At 47.2% G+C, this 14,500-nt stretch overlaps 1 protein-coding gene across 2 annotated transcripts in view; it reads right to left on the reverse strand.

Moving 5' to 3' along the window:
• Positions 1 to 1,459: 1,459 nt before the first annotated feature.
• The window catches only part of SHISA6 (shisa family member 6), a 277,777-nt gene continuing 264,736 nt past the window's right edge, over positions 1,460 to 14,500 (reverse strand). Inside the window, exons 5-7 of one of the 2 annotated variants that reach the window (XM_028534414.2) lie at positions 12,740 to 12,796; positions 9,402 to 9,554; positions 1,460 to 7,725 (exon numbers count right to left, since the gene is read on the reverse strand). In XM_028534414.2, coding sequence (XP_028390215.1) covers positions 7,175 to 7,725; positions 9,402 to 9,554; positions 12,740 to 12,796 — 761 coding nt within the window. In that variant the 3' untranslated portion in view covers positions 1,460 to 7,174. The remainder of the gene's footprint in view (positions 7,726 to 9,401; positions 9,555 to 12,739; positions 12,797 to 14,500) is intronic. The other variant, XM_028534415.2, reaches the window with a different exon arrangement.

Consider the following 14,500-nt stretch of genomic DNA (forward strand, 5'->3'; position numbering starts at 1 on the left):
CTTACCTTTGAGAATTAAAGAAAAAAAGCTAAACAAATTGTCAGAGTTGCAGTTATTTAAAGGGGGCTATTTAACTTAGTTAGGAATACTCTTTTAAGGATTATAGAAACGCCATTGAAAGTATGTTTAGAACTCTCTGACCTATAACTCTCAACAATTTTTATATTAATTACCCATTATTCTTACCTGTTTAGTAAGGAAAGTCTCCTGACATTTTCTGTTTGGGAACATGTTGCTAGTCTAATATAGTCATTATGTGTATAAGTGTTGTAATTAAATTGCACTTCTGTAAAAAAGATTTTCTCCAGTTCATAGTTTTGTTTTCCTTTGATTTTCCGTCCAGTGATGAATATAGATTAATGAAGCTTCTGTATACTTGTACTGTGTGTGTGTGTGTACTTACTGTGAGTCATCATGGATGAGAGACACTATGACATAGAAGCAATGCACTGTAATAGTGATTGATAGTAAGCAAATGATGTAGTGAACAAAACACACTTTAGAATATGTGTGGTTATGTGTTTTTATGTATTAGAATAGTAGATAAGCTTGTAACTTTGTCCTAGGTAAAGAATGTCATTGACAGTAGATAATAAAAGGATTTTTGAACAGAAGCTCAGTACATCCAATGAGAAGGGTTTGCGTTACAATGGAGTTGAGCAGCTGGTAAGAGTATAACCGACTGTGGATTCTAAGAACCGAGGAGGCACTGAAGCTGGTTGAAGACCATGTCCTGTTTGGCAATACTTTGTTGGCTGAACCTGAGCCTGCCAGTATGTAGGTTATGGTGAAAACTCAGAAACACAGAGTAGCAGATGATCTTAGCAGCATGAGTGAATATGAGCCAAAGAAAATAGTGGGAAAAGTGAGTCCAAAGAAAGATGGTCTTGAGCAAGACTCCAAATCTAAATCAACTTTCACAGTGCACTTGATTCTTTCATTTAAATGGCCTTGATATTTAACCACCTGTACTCTAATTACCTATGGTAACTGCAAGAATTATGTCTAAACCCAAATTCAGACCTACTGTCCAAGAATGATAGTGCTAGTGTAGATGAATATGGATACAAAGTTATAACTTCTAATTATGTTTTGATTTGGCATACCTCATCAATTAACACTTGCCCCAAACCTATCTTCCTACCTTTCTTCTGTTCATTATTATATGCATTTAAAAGCATCATATAATGCTTTTAAAAGCATTATTAAGGCCCAATTTGCATATCATACAATTCATTCATTGTGAGTATACAGTTTGATGATTTTTACTAAATTTATACAGTGTGGCCACCACCATGATCCAATGTTAAAATTCTTCTGTCACTCAAAAACTTCCCACGTTCCCATTTGCAATCAATCCCATCTCCAGTGATCTTCTATGTGCTTTCATGATTTTAATTCCCTTTAGTTTTGGCTCTGTGTTTGTAAAATTAAACACATGGATACTTAAAGAGACAGGTTATGTTGAAACGGCTTTATTTTTTAATCCATAAATATATGTTACTGACAAAAGTGGAAAAGTCCTTAAGACTAAATCTTACTAAAGAGATATCAGTTTACAGTACATATAGAATGTGCTTTGACAGTTAAGTAGGATGATGAGATTTGTACAGAAGCAGCAGTTACGAGAGCACTGCCCATCATGAAGCTTACTGGTGGGGAGAGAAGAGACTGTGCAAAGGTTACAGATAGAAAGGTACTTCTCATCAGTACTACCATATAATAAACACAGAATCCATAAATTGGGCTAATGCATAAAAATGTTCATTGATCCCCCCTTAGGAAATTGTGTCCCCCAACTAAAAATATTACAGTAAGAATTGCTTTTTATTACAGAATTTCAAGAATTCTTTACTACAAAATTCTAGTTGAGTTATAGAACTAGAGGAATATTTGCCACTATGAAGCAAATGAATGAGTCCTCCTATGGAGTGGCATTCAAGGGTCACAGCAGGAGTGGGCAGCACAGTTGAGCAGGGGTCTTCCTCTCTCTCAGGAAAGAGGACATTAAGGAAACATGTAATGTCATTTCTCTGACTGATGCAGGTTGATGTGTTTGCCGATTTACAGGATGGGTTTGATGATACTGACTTGTACTCTCAATTCTTGCTTCACAAGCTTTCACCAGGAGGACGGTGGTGTCCCAAGGAGGGGCTAGAAATGTACTAGGATGGGGTGAGGGCCCAACTCCTGGCAGCTTAGGTGCTGATGCTTCCCCTTCCTCCAGCTGGAATGGAGCCCAGTGTCCAGACTCAGTCTTCAGGACCCAGGTTCTGGAGTGGGATACAACATCCATTGCCCCGCAGAGCTTCTGCCATGAATTCTCCTATGTGTCTTGGAATGTATTTCCAACTGCTCTCACGTACAAACTTCACACCTTCGTAGGCTGACCTCGGGACCTTTCTCTTCCAGCCCATGCCCTCTCTGAAATTGGAACTCCCTCCCTCCAGCTTTAAGGGACATATCAAAATGAAAACTCCAAATTCAGAATTTCCCAATGACACAACACCCTGGATGATTTAGGCGTGCTTGTGTGTGAGGACTTCCATGACACATGGTTTGTAACCTATGTAATAGGTAGGCTTTTACACCTTTAGATATAAGAGCATCCCTAGGTGGCCAAGACCATGGGGCCCACCCCAGGTTCTGGTGAGGAGTCTGGTGGCTGTCTAGGGCATCTAAGGATGTCCCCATGGGGCAGTCTTAATGGGAGGCATGCAGCTCAGTTAAAGTGGGGAAGGAATGTGAAGAAAGGAGGCGGGGTCAATGGTTAATGAAAGCCCTAGCATGTAAAAGCTGGGTGACACTTCAGAGCTCATCTAGTCAAAGCCCCTCATTTTACAGGAAACTGAGGCACTCAGCGAGACTGTGACTCATCCTCAGGCCCCTGGTGAGATGGAGACAGAGATAGGGCAAAACTTGTGTATCTGAGAGCCTTGCCCTGTGCTTCTTCTTCCTACCATGTGCTTCTTTCTGAAACCAAATCTAGAGCTCGGAAAGACTAATCTTTCACATTGAATCTGTCATTAAAATGCTGCATTTATAAAAAATAGCATTTGAACCCTGAAAAATACTTCATTAAAACACAACAAGCTTCCTTGAAAATACTTCAGAGCAACGTTTCCCTGGTTTGGGAAGATGGTGGAGGAATGTATGTGGGAGGTAACATGTCAACGCTTCCCAGAGCAGACGCTTTCAAGGGTCTAGGTCGTCAGCAGCCCTTTCAGAATACCTTGGGTCAAGTCCACAGTTATCTGTGGATGGAATCTGAGGATGAAAGGCTGGTGGCAGACAAGGTATCTCTGAAGAAAACAGATTGTTGGGTGGCAGGGTTATTGGAATGGATATTTCTCCACATGCGGAGAGCCATGAGGCTATCCAGTGTTTTAGGACAAAGGGAGATCTGTGACACACACAAGCAGGACAGGTGTGAGGTGGAACAGTGGCCGAGAGCCCTCAATGATATGAATCTTTGGCCAGAGTTGGAGCCTCTGGGCTAGTGGCAGGCTGGGCAGGAGGTTGAGGGACTTGCCAGCTGTAGGAACCAAAGCTGACCTTTGAACTGTGTTGTCTCTGGCAGGGCAGCTTCTCTTCCTTCCATCCCAGAGACCAGAATGGGAGAGCTCCTGGCTACCCAGCTCTCATATCATCTCCTATGGGCAGGAGGTGAAGGACAAACCAAGGAAGCAAACAGAAGACCTAAAGAATGTCATTTTCTTTGAATGTTTTCATTCAAAGCTCTAAGTGTTGCAATTGGAAGAGTATAGCAAGACCAAGGAAAATAAATTAGGGACAGAGAAAGGTAAGTTGAGGAGGAGGGCAAGGCCAGGGAAATGAGAGGGAGGAAAGACTGAACTAGCATAAAAGACTTGAGGTTATGACAAGAGATTTCGGGTGGGAGACTGGAAAAACGGAAGGAGAAATTTGAATTAAGGGAAGGAGTTCCAATCCTTCCCTTAGTAGAAGGAAAGCTCATCTCCCAAGACACTGGCAAGCCTAGTTTGGGGGTTAAAAGAATTCTTGGGAAAGCCTTTGTGACTTATGAACTCACGGAGTCGAGTTAACTGGAAGAACAAGACAGGAGTGGTGGAAGGGCATGAGGGATTGTGGGGGCTTTGCTGTCATCAAAGGCCAAGGAGACTGGCAGGAACCTTCAGGGCAGAAGAGAACCTGGGCACATCCCAGTTTATTCCCTGGGCATATCCCAGATCAGTGGAGACTCGCACAAAGAACAAGCTGAGGAACACTTTGAGCTTTCTGCTTCCCTTGCTGGGGGAGGGGGACTTCCATTGCGGGGAAAGGCCTGGTGGGGCTGGAAGTCATGAAATCTGCGTTCCAATCCTAGAACTCTCTCTTACCTGTGATGTGAACTTGCCTAGTAATGTGGTTGTGCTCGTTCTGCAAACATGGGTGGGCCGGCTGAATAAATGAGATACTTCTGTGTCCTGATTAATACTTAATTTTATAGATTTTGAAATAAGGGACTGAAATGGAACAAGTTTGTGGACTTCTCTCTCTCTCTTTTCTCCCTTCATCTCTCCTCCCTTCTAGACCCAATGGTGAAGCAGAAGAATCATTTTTATAAAGTAAGGGTTCCGGTAGAATTTTCTGATCTGACTGACACCAGAGGTTTTACACTGGATATCAGTAAGGCTGGGATGAGAAACATTTTGGAATCAACCTATTAAATAACCCCTGAGACAGAAAGACAGGGCCTAAAGGAAGTGCATCCTGAGGGCTGGAGAACTTGGTGCCAAGAAGATGCTTCTCATGCAAAATGAGAATGATGAGACCAGGTTTCTGGTTTGGAGCACATGTGTGTCTAGACTCAGGGGGAGGGCATTCTCACCCACCCACGTCCTTTCCCCTCTGCACCACTAGGTGGCCTTCAAAGGGACAGGCCAAGGGCTGGATTTGAGGGTAGTAGGTTTAGGGGACCAGCTGTGAGAGATACACCTTTGTTTCTGGGAGTGGCCAATTGCTCTATTTAGGTTGATATCTCCCAGCCCAACCCCCTCAACCTTCCCTCTGAAACAAACTCTCATAAACCCCTAGGGACCAGCCCTTGAGAGGGTTTATATGTTTGTAGGGGAGGAAAGTGGACAGAGTTATCCTTGTTCTCACAGCCACAGAGTACCAGTGACAACACCTCAGCAGGGAAGCTGAGGGCTGTGTTCTTCACCCTGAGCTTTAATACCCTCATGATTATGGGATGGTGAGTCTTTTAGTGGGGAGGGGAGAGACAAGAGCTTTGGAATTCTTGAAATAAATAAGAGGAATCAGTCAATTGATTTCTCTATGGATTGTGAACTTGGTTAGATTAAAAATTACCAGACACTGGGGAGTTCTCCCTGCTCTATCCCCACCTCCCTTTTAAAGGGCCATACATAGTATATGCAGAACTGAGGGAATCTAAAATCCCAGTTCGAGGTCATTGTTTTCAGAGTTTGACTTTGGCAAGCCACCTTTTTAGTATCATACCTTCACCCATTAGTTTGGAACTGATTTCCCCAGCTCCAGCCCAGGAAGGTGCCCTGGCCCTGAGAATGGGGGATCCCCTTCTCTCCCTGCCTGGCTCTGGTCTTGAAGGAGTATTAGCTCACTATCCACTTTTCACGAGGCTGTCATATGCTGTCATTCTGGTTCCTCACCCCCTACCCCCTTAGAGGCAAGGAAGGGGCTGAGATAAGCTGGCAAGGGCTGCCATCCAACAGAGCTGAGGGAATTCAGCTGCCTGGTGCCCTAGAGTCCCCTGCAGGACACAGACTAGGTGGCTTACCAGTTAGCCCCCAGCTAACTAAATAATGGTACTCAGTAGCCTGGAGTACCATTATTTGCATTTACTAAAGGGTCTCTGTCCCTGTGATCCAGAGGAGCCACTGTTCTGAAGCAGAGAATAATGGAGCTGCAGGAGGACTAGAGGCGGGGGAAGGGGAAACAGGCAGAGTAAGCAATTCTATACGAAGAAGGGGCCAGGAAGGTGGGCAGTGATGGAGAGAGAGGAGTGTACATGGTGTGGGACAACCACCTCGGGCCCTCCTGGACTGAGGGCTGAGCTGCCCCTCTTTAGAAGCCTCTGTCTCCATCCTGCCTGGAGTGCATGGTGGGAGACAGGTGGAGCCCTGGATGACGGGAATGGCGAGCCCCTGAGACTTAGGGCATCACAGTGGCCTCCCCACCTACAGCTCTCTGGCCATGGGCAGATGCCTCTAGGGAGCAGAGTAGGGGAGGGGAAGGCAGGCCTGAGTGGCAGGTTGTCATCCTTCAGACCTAGAGGCCTGGAGGAAGTGTGGAGATAATCAGGTTGTTGGGGAGGGCATCCCAAAAGTCCCTGCACCTCCTTGATGTTCTCTTCCAGGAGGGCCAGAGCTAAGCCCCGGGGAACTCAGGGGTACAACATCTAGGGCTAGGGGAGGGGCAAAGCCCCAGAATTTGGGCCAAGGGAACCTTAAAGTTGGGGTGCCAGCTGGAACTGGGCAGGGTTCCCAGAAGTGGGGAGGGAGGTAAAGGAAGAGAGCCCTTCCTTGTCCCATGGCTTGGGGGAGGGGCGGGGGGGCCCTCGAGGGGTCAGCAGAAGAAGGGCCATTCAGTGGGGACCAGAGAGCTCCAGCTGGCAGAAGAGATCATTGTTGTGCTTTATGGACTCAGCAGCTCCCAGTCTCCGAGGGTGAGAGTGAGCAGGCAGTGTTTAGGCACTAGAAGATTCCCGTGATGCGGTCCTAGGTACATAATTGAGACCGAGTAGCCTGCTCTGTCAGCCCGCTGACCGCACCTGCTGGCCAACTCAAACCCAGGGCAGCTTCAGACCAGGGTCAGGCCAGGGATAGGCCAGGGACTCTTGGCTGAGTGACCTGCAGCTGAGCCCAGGAAGGGGAGAGAGGACATGGAACTGAAAGGGAGTTGGTGATGGCAGCAGGGGTGAGGTTGGCCTACCACTCTGCTCACTCCCTTTGACTCTCCTGGGAGAGAGTGATTGCTCTAGGTCCCAGTCTGAGAGGCTTTGCAGGGCCACTGGGTTGCATCCTTCTGGGGAGTATGGCTTTCTGGACAAAGACAGCCCACCCCCCTCCTCCTCCAGAGGGGCAAGGTAAGGGAGACACAGGGCTCGAAGCTCTGCTCTAGGCCCCTCCTGTCCCTGCCCAGCTCTGCCAGGTGCCTGGCCCTGTCCAAGTGGTCACACGGTCACTTCGGTCTTGCTGGCTGAGTAGCAGGTGTGGTGGCCGGGGATATAGTGCAGCTGCTCCACCGTGTTGTGTCTGCGCGAGGCGAAGGCCTGGCGCTTGGCCGCCGTCTGGCTCTGGCCCAGCGTGGCATAGGAGTTACTGGAGGCACTGGGATGGGAGTGCATCTTGGTCATGCGGTAGCGTTCCAGCATGGGTGTGGACACAAAGACGTCTGTGTGCGAGAGGGCCCTGGACAGGGCCTGCTGGGGGAAGGCCGTCCGCTCTGGGGACAGCAGCGGGTCCTGGGAGTGCAGGCGCTCCGTGGACAGTAGCTGCTCATCAGACAGGATTCGGTCGAAGGACATGCTGAACTCATCTGGCAGGCCCCGCGCCGGGGACAGCACCCTGTCCTGTGACATGGCACGGATGGGCCGCCGGGGTCTCTCTCTAGGCAAGGGCTTCTGTTGGGACATCTGGATGACATTGAGGGGGAGGGTGCCACGGGCGGCCAAGTCGGGCAGGTGCCTCCTCCTCATGTAATACTCATCAGCCTCCTTGTCAGCTGCAGGGGAGAGAGAGAGAGACACCAGCTGGGGTGACAAGGTGACACCACACTGAAGCCAACACTGAAGTAGGACCCCGCAGCCCAGACAGGTAGAGGATGGAGGCAGTACTTGTCCAATAAATATGCAGATGGGTCCCTAGGGGCTTGTTAAACTTGTCGAATGCAGATTCTGATTCAGACCTCCCATGTGGGGGGCTGGCTGGAGAGTATGTTCCCTGGCAATACCACTGCCCCATCTAGCACCACCTTGGGTGTGCAGGTACTAAGGGGCTCCTAGGAGTTCTCCAGGGAGTTCATGGGCAAGTGGAGGCAAGCCCTGGCCCCTGAACTCCTGCTCCAGGGCTGCTGCCACTACACATGTCCTGAGACAGGATGGCTCCCAGGGAGCAGCCAGCAGCTTTTCCATGAGATTCAGGGCCTATCTGGAAAGGTGGATTGCAGAACCAGACTCCTGCTAGAATAAAGATGCTCTGGCCCAAGGGGCACTTACAAAAATGTTTAACTGGTAATTTAGGAACATAATAACACTTTCTCTGGAGTAAGAGCCATTGCCTAGGAAGCCAACACATGGTCATCCCACAGAATCCAGCCTACACATACCTCCCCCATGCCCCCAGTGGGAGCAGGCCAGAGTAATGGTGCACCTCATGTAGATGCTCCACCCTTGTCTCCATTCTCCATTCAGGCAGCCTTCCCCAGATCACATAGCCTGCCAAACTCTTAAACCTACCTGAGATATACATAAGCCTGTTTGGCTTCCCACAGACAACCTTTTAGATCTCTGCAGAATATGGGAATGCTCACTGTTCCTCACTTTTCCCAGAGGGTAACCAGTGGGTAGATTTTGCCTCCTGAGCCATATACTCTCTCATCTTGGGCATGCATCTGATTCCTCGGATCATTGGTGATTCCCACTTTTGGCTGTAGACATGTACCATTCCACCTTGTAGGTGGCTGGTGTGGACTCATGGACTGAACTTATATCATGGCAGGTTAACATGTAGCTTCAAGCAAATACTCAGCCCTGCAGTTGGGTGGCATGAAAATAGACTCGGGGACATGAGGGGAGAAGTTCCAAGGGCTGGAAATCTAGGAAAGAAGAGCTCTTCCACCACCTACCTTTTAGTCATTGTAATGTCTTCAACCCCTCAGTCCCCAGAGCCTCCCCAGACTTAGATGCAGAGCTGAGACAACTGGGTGAACTGGATTCAAGTGATGAAATGGAGTGTGTTTTGGGAGTGGGGAGCCTCAGCTTCTCAAGACAAGGTTGGCTGGGTTATGGAGAAGGTGGTTTATGGGCCCTTCCATAGCCAGGTCTCTGTGATGAGACCCAGAAAGTGCTGGTATTGGTAGTCTCTCCTCCAAGATCTTGAGAGTGAGGAAGGCCCATGGTTTTGAAGGCAGCAGATGGGACAAGGCTGGGGAAGGTTCTCTCCTGCATGCCAGCTGTGGGCATGCAGACCTGGTCATGCCACGGCCTCTATTTTACCCATGGAGAATGAGCTCAGGCCCAAAATAACAAAAACAAGGAGCTTGTTGATTGTCTTCTTCCATGCTACCCTCACTCTTTGTTCTTGGGACTCCACACCAGTCCCTCAGGTGTAGGACAAGAGAGTAAGACACAAGAGGGTGTCATGGTTGCTGAGAGATAGACCCAGGACAACTGCACTTACTTAGCCGCTTCAGGGACGAGTACTTGCTGGGGTGGGACTTCACTGCAGACTCGTAGGATGGGGGTAGGTGGGCCAAGTTCTGGAAGGAGCGGGAGAACGACAGGTCATAGGGCTCAGTGGCTGATGTCAGGATGTTGTTTATCCGTGGCTTCTCTGCAAAAGAAGGGAGGGATGCATCACATTAGTGAGAACACAGGCTGGGGAGGTAGGAGGGAGAGGGTCCGGGCTCTATGTCACATCCCTGTCCCACTTTCCTGGCCCCAGGTGCTAGGACACAGATGGTGCTAGCCACTCGCTTTCCCTCATGCTCAGTACCAGCTGTCAACAAGCCTTGGTGCAGGTGCTGTCTTTCCCACCACTGACTCTGTTGGCAGCTTACCCTTCCTTGAATGATAAACTCTGTCTCCTGGTGCACCACTGGACTGTCTGATAGGGATGTAAGCCTGATGGAGAGGCATGGAGGTATGGGAAAGGAAGACAAACGTGTCCTGGTGCTTGGCTGACTTGAGGCACAGCAAGAAGTCAACAGGTACTCCTCAGGAAGCAGTGGTACCATTCCGAGAAGTAAGGTGGGTGAGTGGCTCTCCTATCACCCCTCCATCCACTTTAGCTTCGGACACTTGAGAAGGGGCAGGCTCTAACTTTGGACAAACATTACAGAGGATCATGTCTGCCCGTGCCTCCTGGCAAAATGAGTGCTAACACTTTGAAGAGAAGAATTCTGTGAACCAGGGGACAAAAAGAAGCACTCCTAGGCTTAATCCAAGGGTAGCTTCAGTACAGGCAACTCCCAGCTTCTCTGTTCTGTCCTGCCTTCACTGGTCCTCGTGGCACTGGGGATGGAGACAGGGAAGCCCAGGCAATGAGCTGGTGTTCATGCCAGCACACATGTGAGGGGGTGGGGGTTGCTCAGCATCCCTGAGAGATCAGAACATGCTGTACAGAAAGAGCCTCCCTGGCATGGATAGGGATAGATGCCAGGAAGTGAAGTGAACAGGGTGCCGATAGCACTGCTACTCAGAGCTGAGGAGTAGCCCCTCAGCTCTTGTTTCTTCACTTTTGGCTGCCAAGAGCATACAGAAGCATTACTCAGCTCATCCACTTCCAAATGCAACACTTCTGAATGTTCTTAGCCTGCTTTCTTCTCTGAAACAGGCCACTGAGCTGAGGCCAGGCCTTCCTTGCCTTCCACCATTACTTGGATGGCCCTGGCCCCTGGCTCCTGCTTTCTCTCCTGCTACAATGCCTTTTCTCACTCTTCCTGTAGCCATATTCTCCCCTCACTCAAGACTTCTCTATGACAATGTCACGTCTTTTCAGCCCACAGTGATTTCTAGTCTTCAAGGCCCCATCACTCAGTTGATGTCTTCATCATCTCCCTTCATTTCACTCAAGTTGATCTTGATCTCCAAAGATTGCTGTCTCCTCGCCAGCAGAATTCTTACTTTCCATTTTTTCTGATGTCTTCACAGTGCTTGGCTCAAAATAAGGATCCAATTAATGCTCTTTGGTTAATCAAGTGGACACAGGTCATTTCTCTTAATAGTTGCTCTGCCAGCTCCTGGGAAAGGCATTAGCACCCAAAGAAAGAATCCAGAAAAAACCCTGTCTCCACTAGGTTGTGAGCTGCTCAAGGGCAGAGACCAGATCTCATTCATTGATTCCCATCTCCTGATACCAGACAGAAAAAGAAAGTAGGAAGAGGGGGAAGAAAGAATGATTTCTCCCTTGGTAACCAGGAGGCTGCACTCCAGTGGGCTCTTTCTGGGGAAAACCAGTACATGGATATTCCTTCTGAACGTTACTGAGCAAGGGAAACACTCTTTGCTGGCCTTTTCTGGCTCCTCTTCCTGCTGCTGCTTCATTGCCCTGGGCATCCCTCAGGCTCTCTGCCTTCTGCTTTTCTCTCTCAGCCTTCTTGCACAGATTGTTCCCGCTCCCAAGGTTTCTGATACTGCTTCTGAAGCATAACTTACATCTTCAGCTGTAACCTCCCTCCAGACTTCATGTATGCATTTCTAACTGCTTGTTGAATGGTTTTCCTTGCATTTCCTATGATCATACCCAGCTCTAGATGTCCTGATGCAAACTCACCATCAGTAGCTTCATCTCCTGTACACACCGACTGCTTTCCTTATTCCTTAGATTGTATGAATAAGACATCCCCCTTATTCTTGTTAATCATAGCTCACTCATAGTTGACTCTTATTGACCATATTCAGTTAGTAACTAAGTTTTCCAAATTCTTCTTCCAAAATGTTTTACATGTGGACCCTTCTTTCTATTCTCACTATCAATATCACCACTCCTAGAAATGGTAATGAATGAGAAATCAGCTTCTCATATCAACTTCTTTTAAATGATTTCTTCAATTTCTTCCAGTTCTAATTTTCCTAGATTCCACAGCCTTAGACATCCTATCAAGTTGTTCCTTTCATCATCACGTATTTCCCTAGGAGCCCAGCACTGGAGAGGGACATCAAACCAGCCCATTTCTGGTCTCCTGATTACAATGTTCCTCTGTTTCAGTGCTGAGGCAGAGAGTAATATTACACGAGAGGGGTAGGTCTCTCTGCCAGGTAAGCTTAGAATTTATCTTTGTTTTGAGTTTCTCTCTCACTAAAATTGAATGATGTTTTCACATTCTTTCAAGCAAAGAGAGAATAATGACTGACAGTTCACAACTTACATGGCATGGTTGGCATATGTTCTGTCAAGCGCTGAGCAAGTGCCAAAAATAGTTTTGCTCTGCCATGGAACATGTGAAACTGTGATTGGGCGGGAGGATGCTATAAGCTAAGAAGGAAACATGATTCTGTACCCTTTGGCACCATGCTGACATTCCTGGGCTCTCCAGCTTTCAGCTTCTTCCCCTGCTAAGAAGCTGAAGCTCAAACCACATAGTCTGGTTTTGCATTTTATCCAGTCTTCATTAGTTTGGTTGGAGACGATCAATAGTTTACTGAGTCTCATGTTGCTTTTAAATGGTACCACAAGTAGCCTTGGGCAGAGGAGAGTGTTCACGCCTTGCTGTGGACATATAGGATTGATGGCTGTGAAATGTGATCTAGGTTGCAAGTGAAAATGAGTTAAGAAAGAGCCTCACTTCTTTTCTTCCATGGTGGAAGATCACTCCAACATCAGAGACGGGACACTAAGGGAACAACAGTTTACAAGTGAGAGTGAGGCAACGTGGCCCTGAGGGAAGGTGGACACCTGACTCCTTACACCTCCTTAGCTTCAGTGAGTCAGTGCCCATAGTTTTGATGCCTGAATAGGCAGTCGTAGTTAGGGTGGAGCCACCTGGAATGAGGCCGGAATGCAGAGTCATCTCTCACCATGGGTAGGGGTCTGGGTAGCACTGCTTAAAATCGGATGGTTATACTGACGATCACCTGAAAATCACAGAAAAGAAAGTTTTAAAGAAGAGGTTCAGGCATTCCATTGTCTATCCAACACAGCTGCACAGGGGTCCCTCTTTGGGGAGGGGTTATTAGGGTGTAGTTAGCCAGGAAAAAGACACCCTAACCTCAGGTGCTTATATCTTAGGAGGCTTTGATTTGTCCCAGGTCTTTATACACACGTGTCTGGGTGCATCCTGAGATATGGAAAGGTGACATGAACTGTCCACTGCCTGGGGTTGGGAGTCTTGGGTTCTAGGTTGTGTTCTACCTATAAATGACATAGCCTGATACTTAAAAAAACAAACATGTATTTTCATTAATAATGCAAAAGTCCACATGGACTGAACATGCCACAAAATTAATAGAGTCATAGTAGCCAAAGTCCAGAGTCCAAGTGAAAGGTTGCAAGTGAAAATGGGTTAAGAAAGGGCCTCGCTTCTTTTCTTTTCTTTTTTTATTTTAATCATTGTTCAAGTACAGTTTTCTCCCCCCCTACTCCCATTCCAGCCCACCCACCCAACCCTCCCTCTCTTTTCTTCCACAGCAGGGGATCACTCCAACATCAGAGACATTAGTGTTTAAAGTCAACACTGCGTTTTTGTTTACCAAACGGACGTGCATCTAATTTCAATTAAAGCCAGAGGAAGAGGAGGCATGAGGTCTTTGCTTTAGTTTATTTAAACCATGGGTTATAGCCTGGGCTGATGTGGCTCAGTGGATTGAACACTGGCCTGTGAACCAAAGGCTCACCAGTTTGATTCCCAGTCAGGGCACATACCTTGGTTGAAGGCCAGGTCCCCATCTGGGGGCATACGAGAAGCAACAGCACATTAATGTTTTTCTCCCTCTCTTTCTCCCTCCCTTCCCCTTTCTCTAAGAATAAATTATTAAAATCTTAAAAAAAACCATGGATTATAGCTCTGCCATCATTTTAGGGCTAGATTTGTTTTTATTTCCTTGTGTCTTGTTACTGAAACCATCTTTCCTACTGTGGACATTATATCCTCTAGCTACTCTTTCTTCAGCTCCTTCACTAGATCCCTTTTCCTCTTCTATTCTCTAAACACCAGCGCTCCATAAGGCTCAGGCATCTTCTCAAAGACTTGGGCTCTACCTTCTTGCCCAAACTGATAGTTCTCAAATCTGCACTTCTAACTTGATGTCCATCTGGTCTATAGAGTTAGATTTTAAAATACTTATGGATGTCCTGTTGAAATTCCTGCCCTTAGCCTAAGCTGTTAAAACCCAAAGTGAGGTCTTCATTTTTTTCTTTAATGTTCAAGCTTCAGTCTATGAACATTGAAGAAAAATGTTCTATTTTTCCATGAGCTTGGAATGTGCAACTTTGGTTATTGTTCACCATCCCCCTCCCTTCACCCTACATAGCCAATGAGTCCCCAAATCCTGTTCTTATAGCCACCTCTTCTATCCAGACCCACAATATATCTTCTTGTTTAGATTTCTCTTAGCTCTAATCTGTGGCCATTTCTAAGACAAATCATCTTGTTTGCTCCTAACAGAAAAAATTTTCCATATCCATGGAATCGTTACATCATTCCATTGGGTCAGAACACACTCTTTAAATAGCCATGGACACAATCCAGTGGGGTGTGGGTTTGGGAAGGAAGCCAGAGTTTCTCAAATGAAGATATTCTTCTTTCCTAAGACAGAATATTAAGTTATATCCAGGGAAAA

The sequence above is a fragment of the Phyllostomus discolor genome, chromosome 8, assembly GCF_004126475.2.
Source record: "Phyllostomus discolor isolate MPI-MPIP mPhyDis1 chromosome 8, mPhyDis1.pri.v3, whole genome shotgun sequence".
NCBI lineage: Eukaryota > Metazoa > Chordata > Mammalia > Chiroptera > Phyllostomidae > Phyllostomus > Phyllostomus discolor.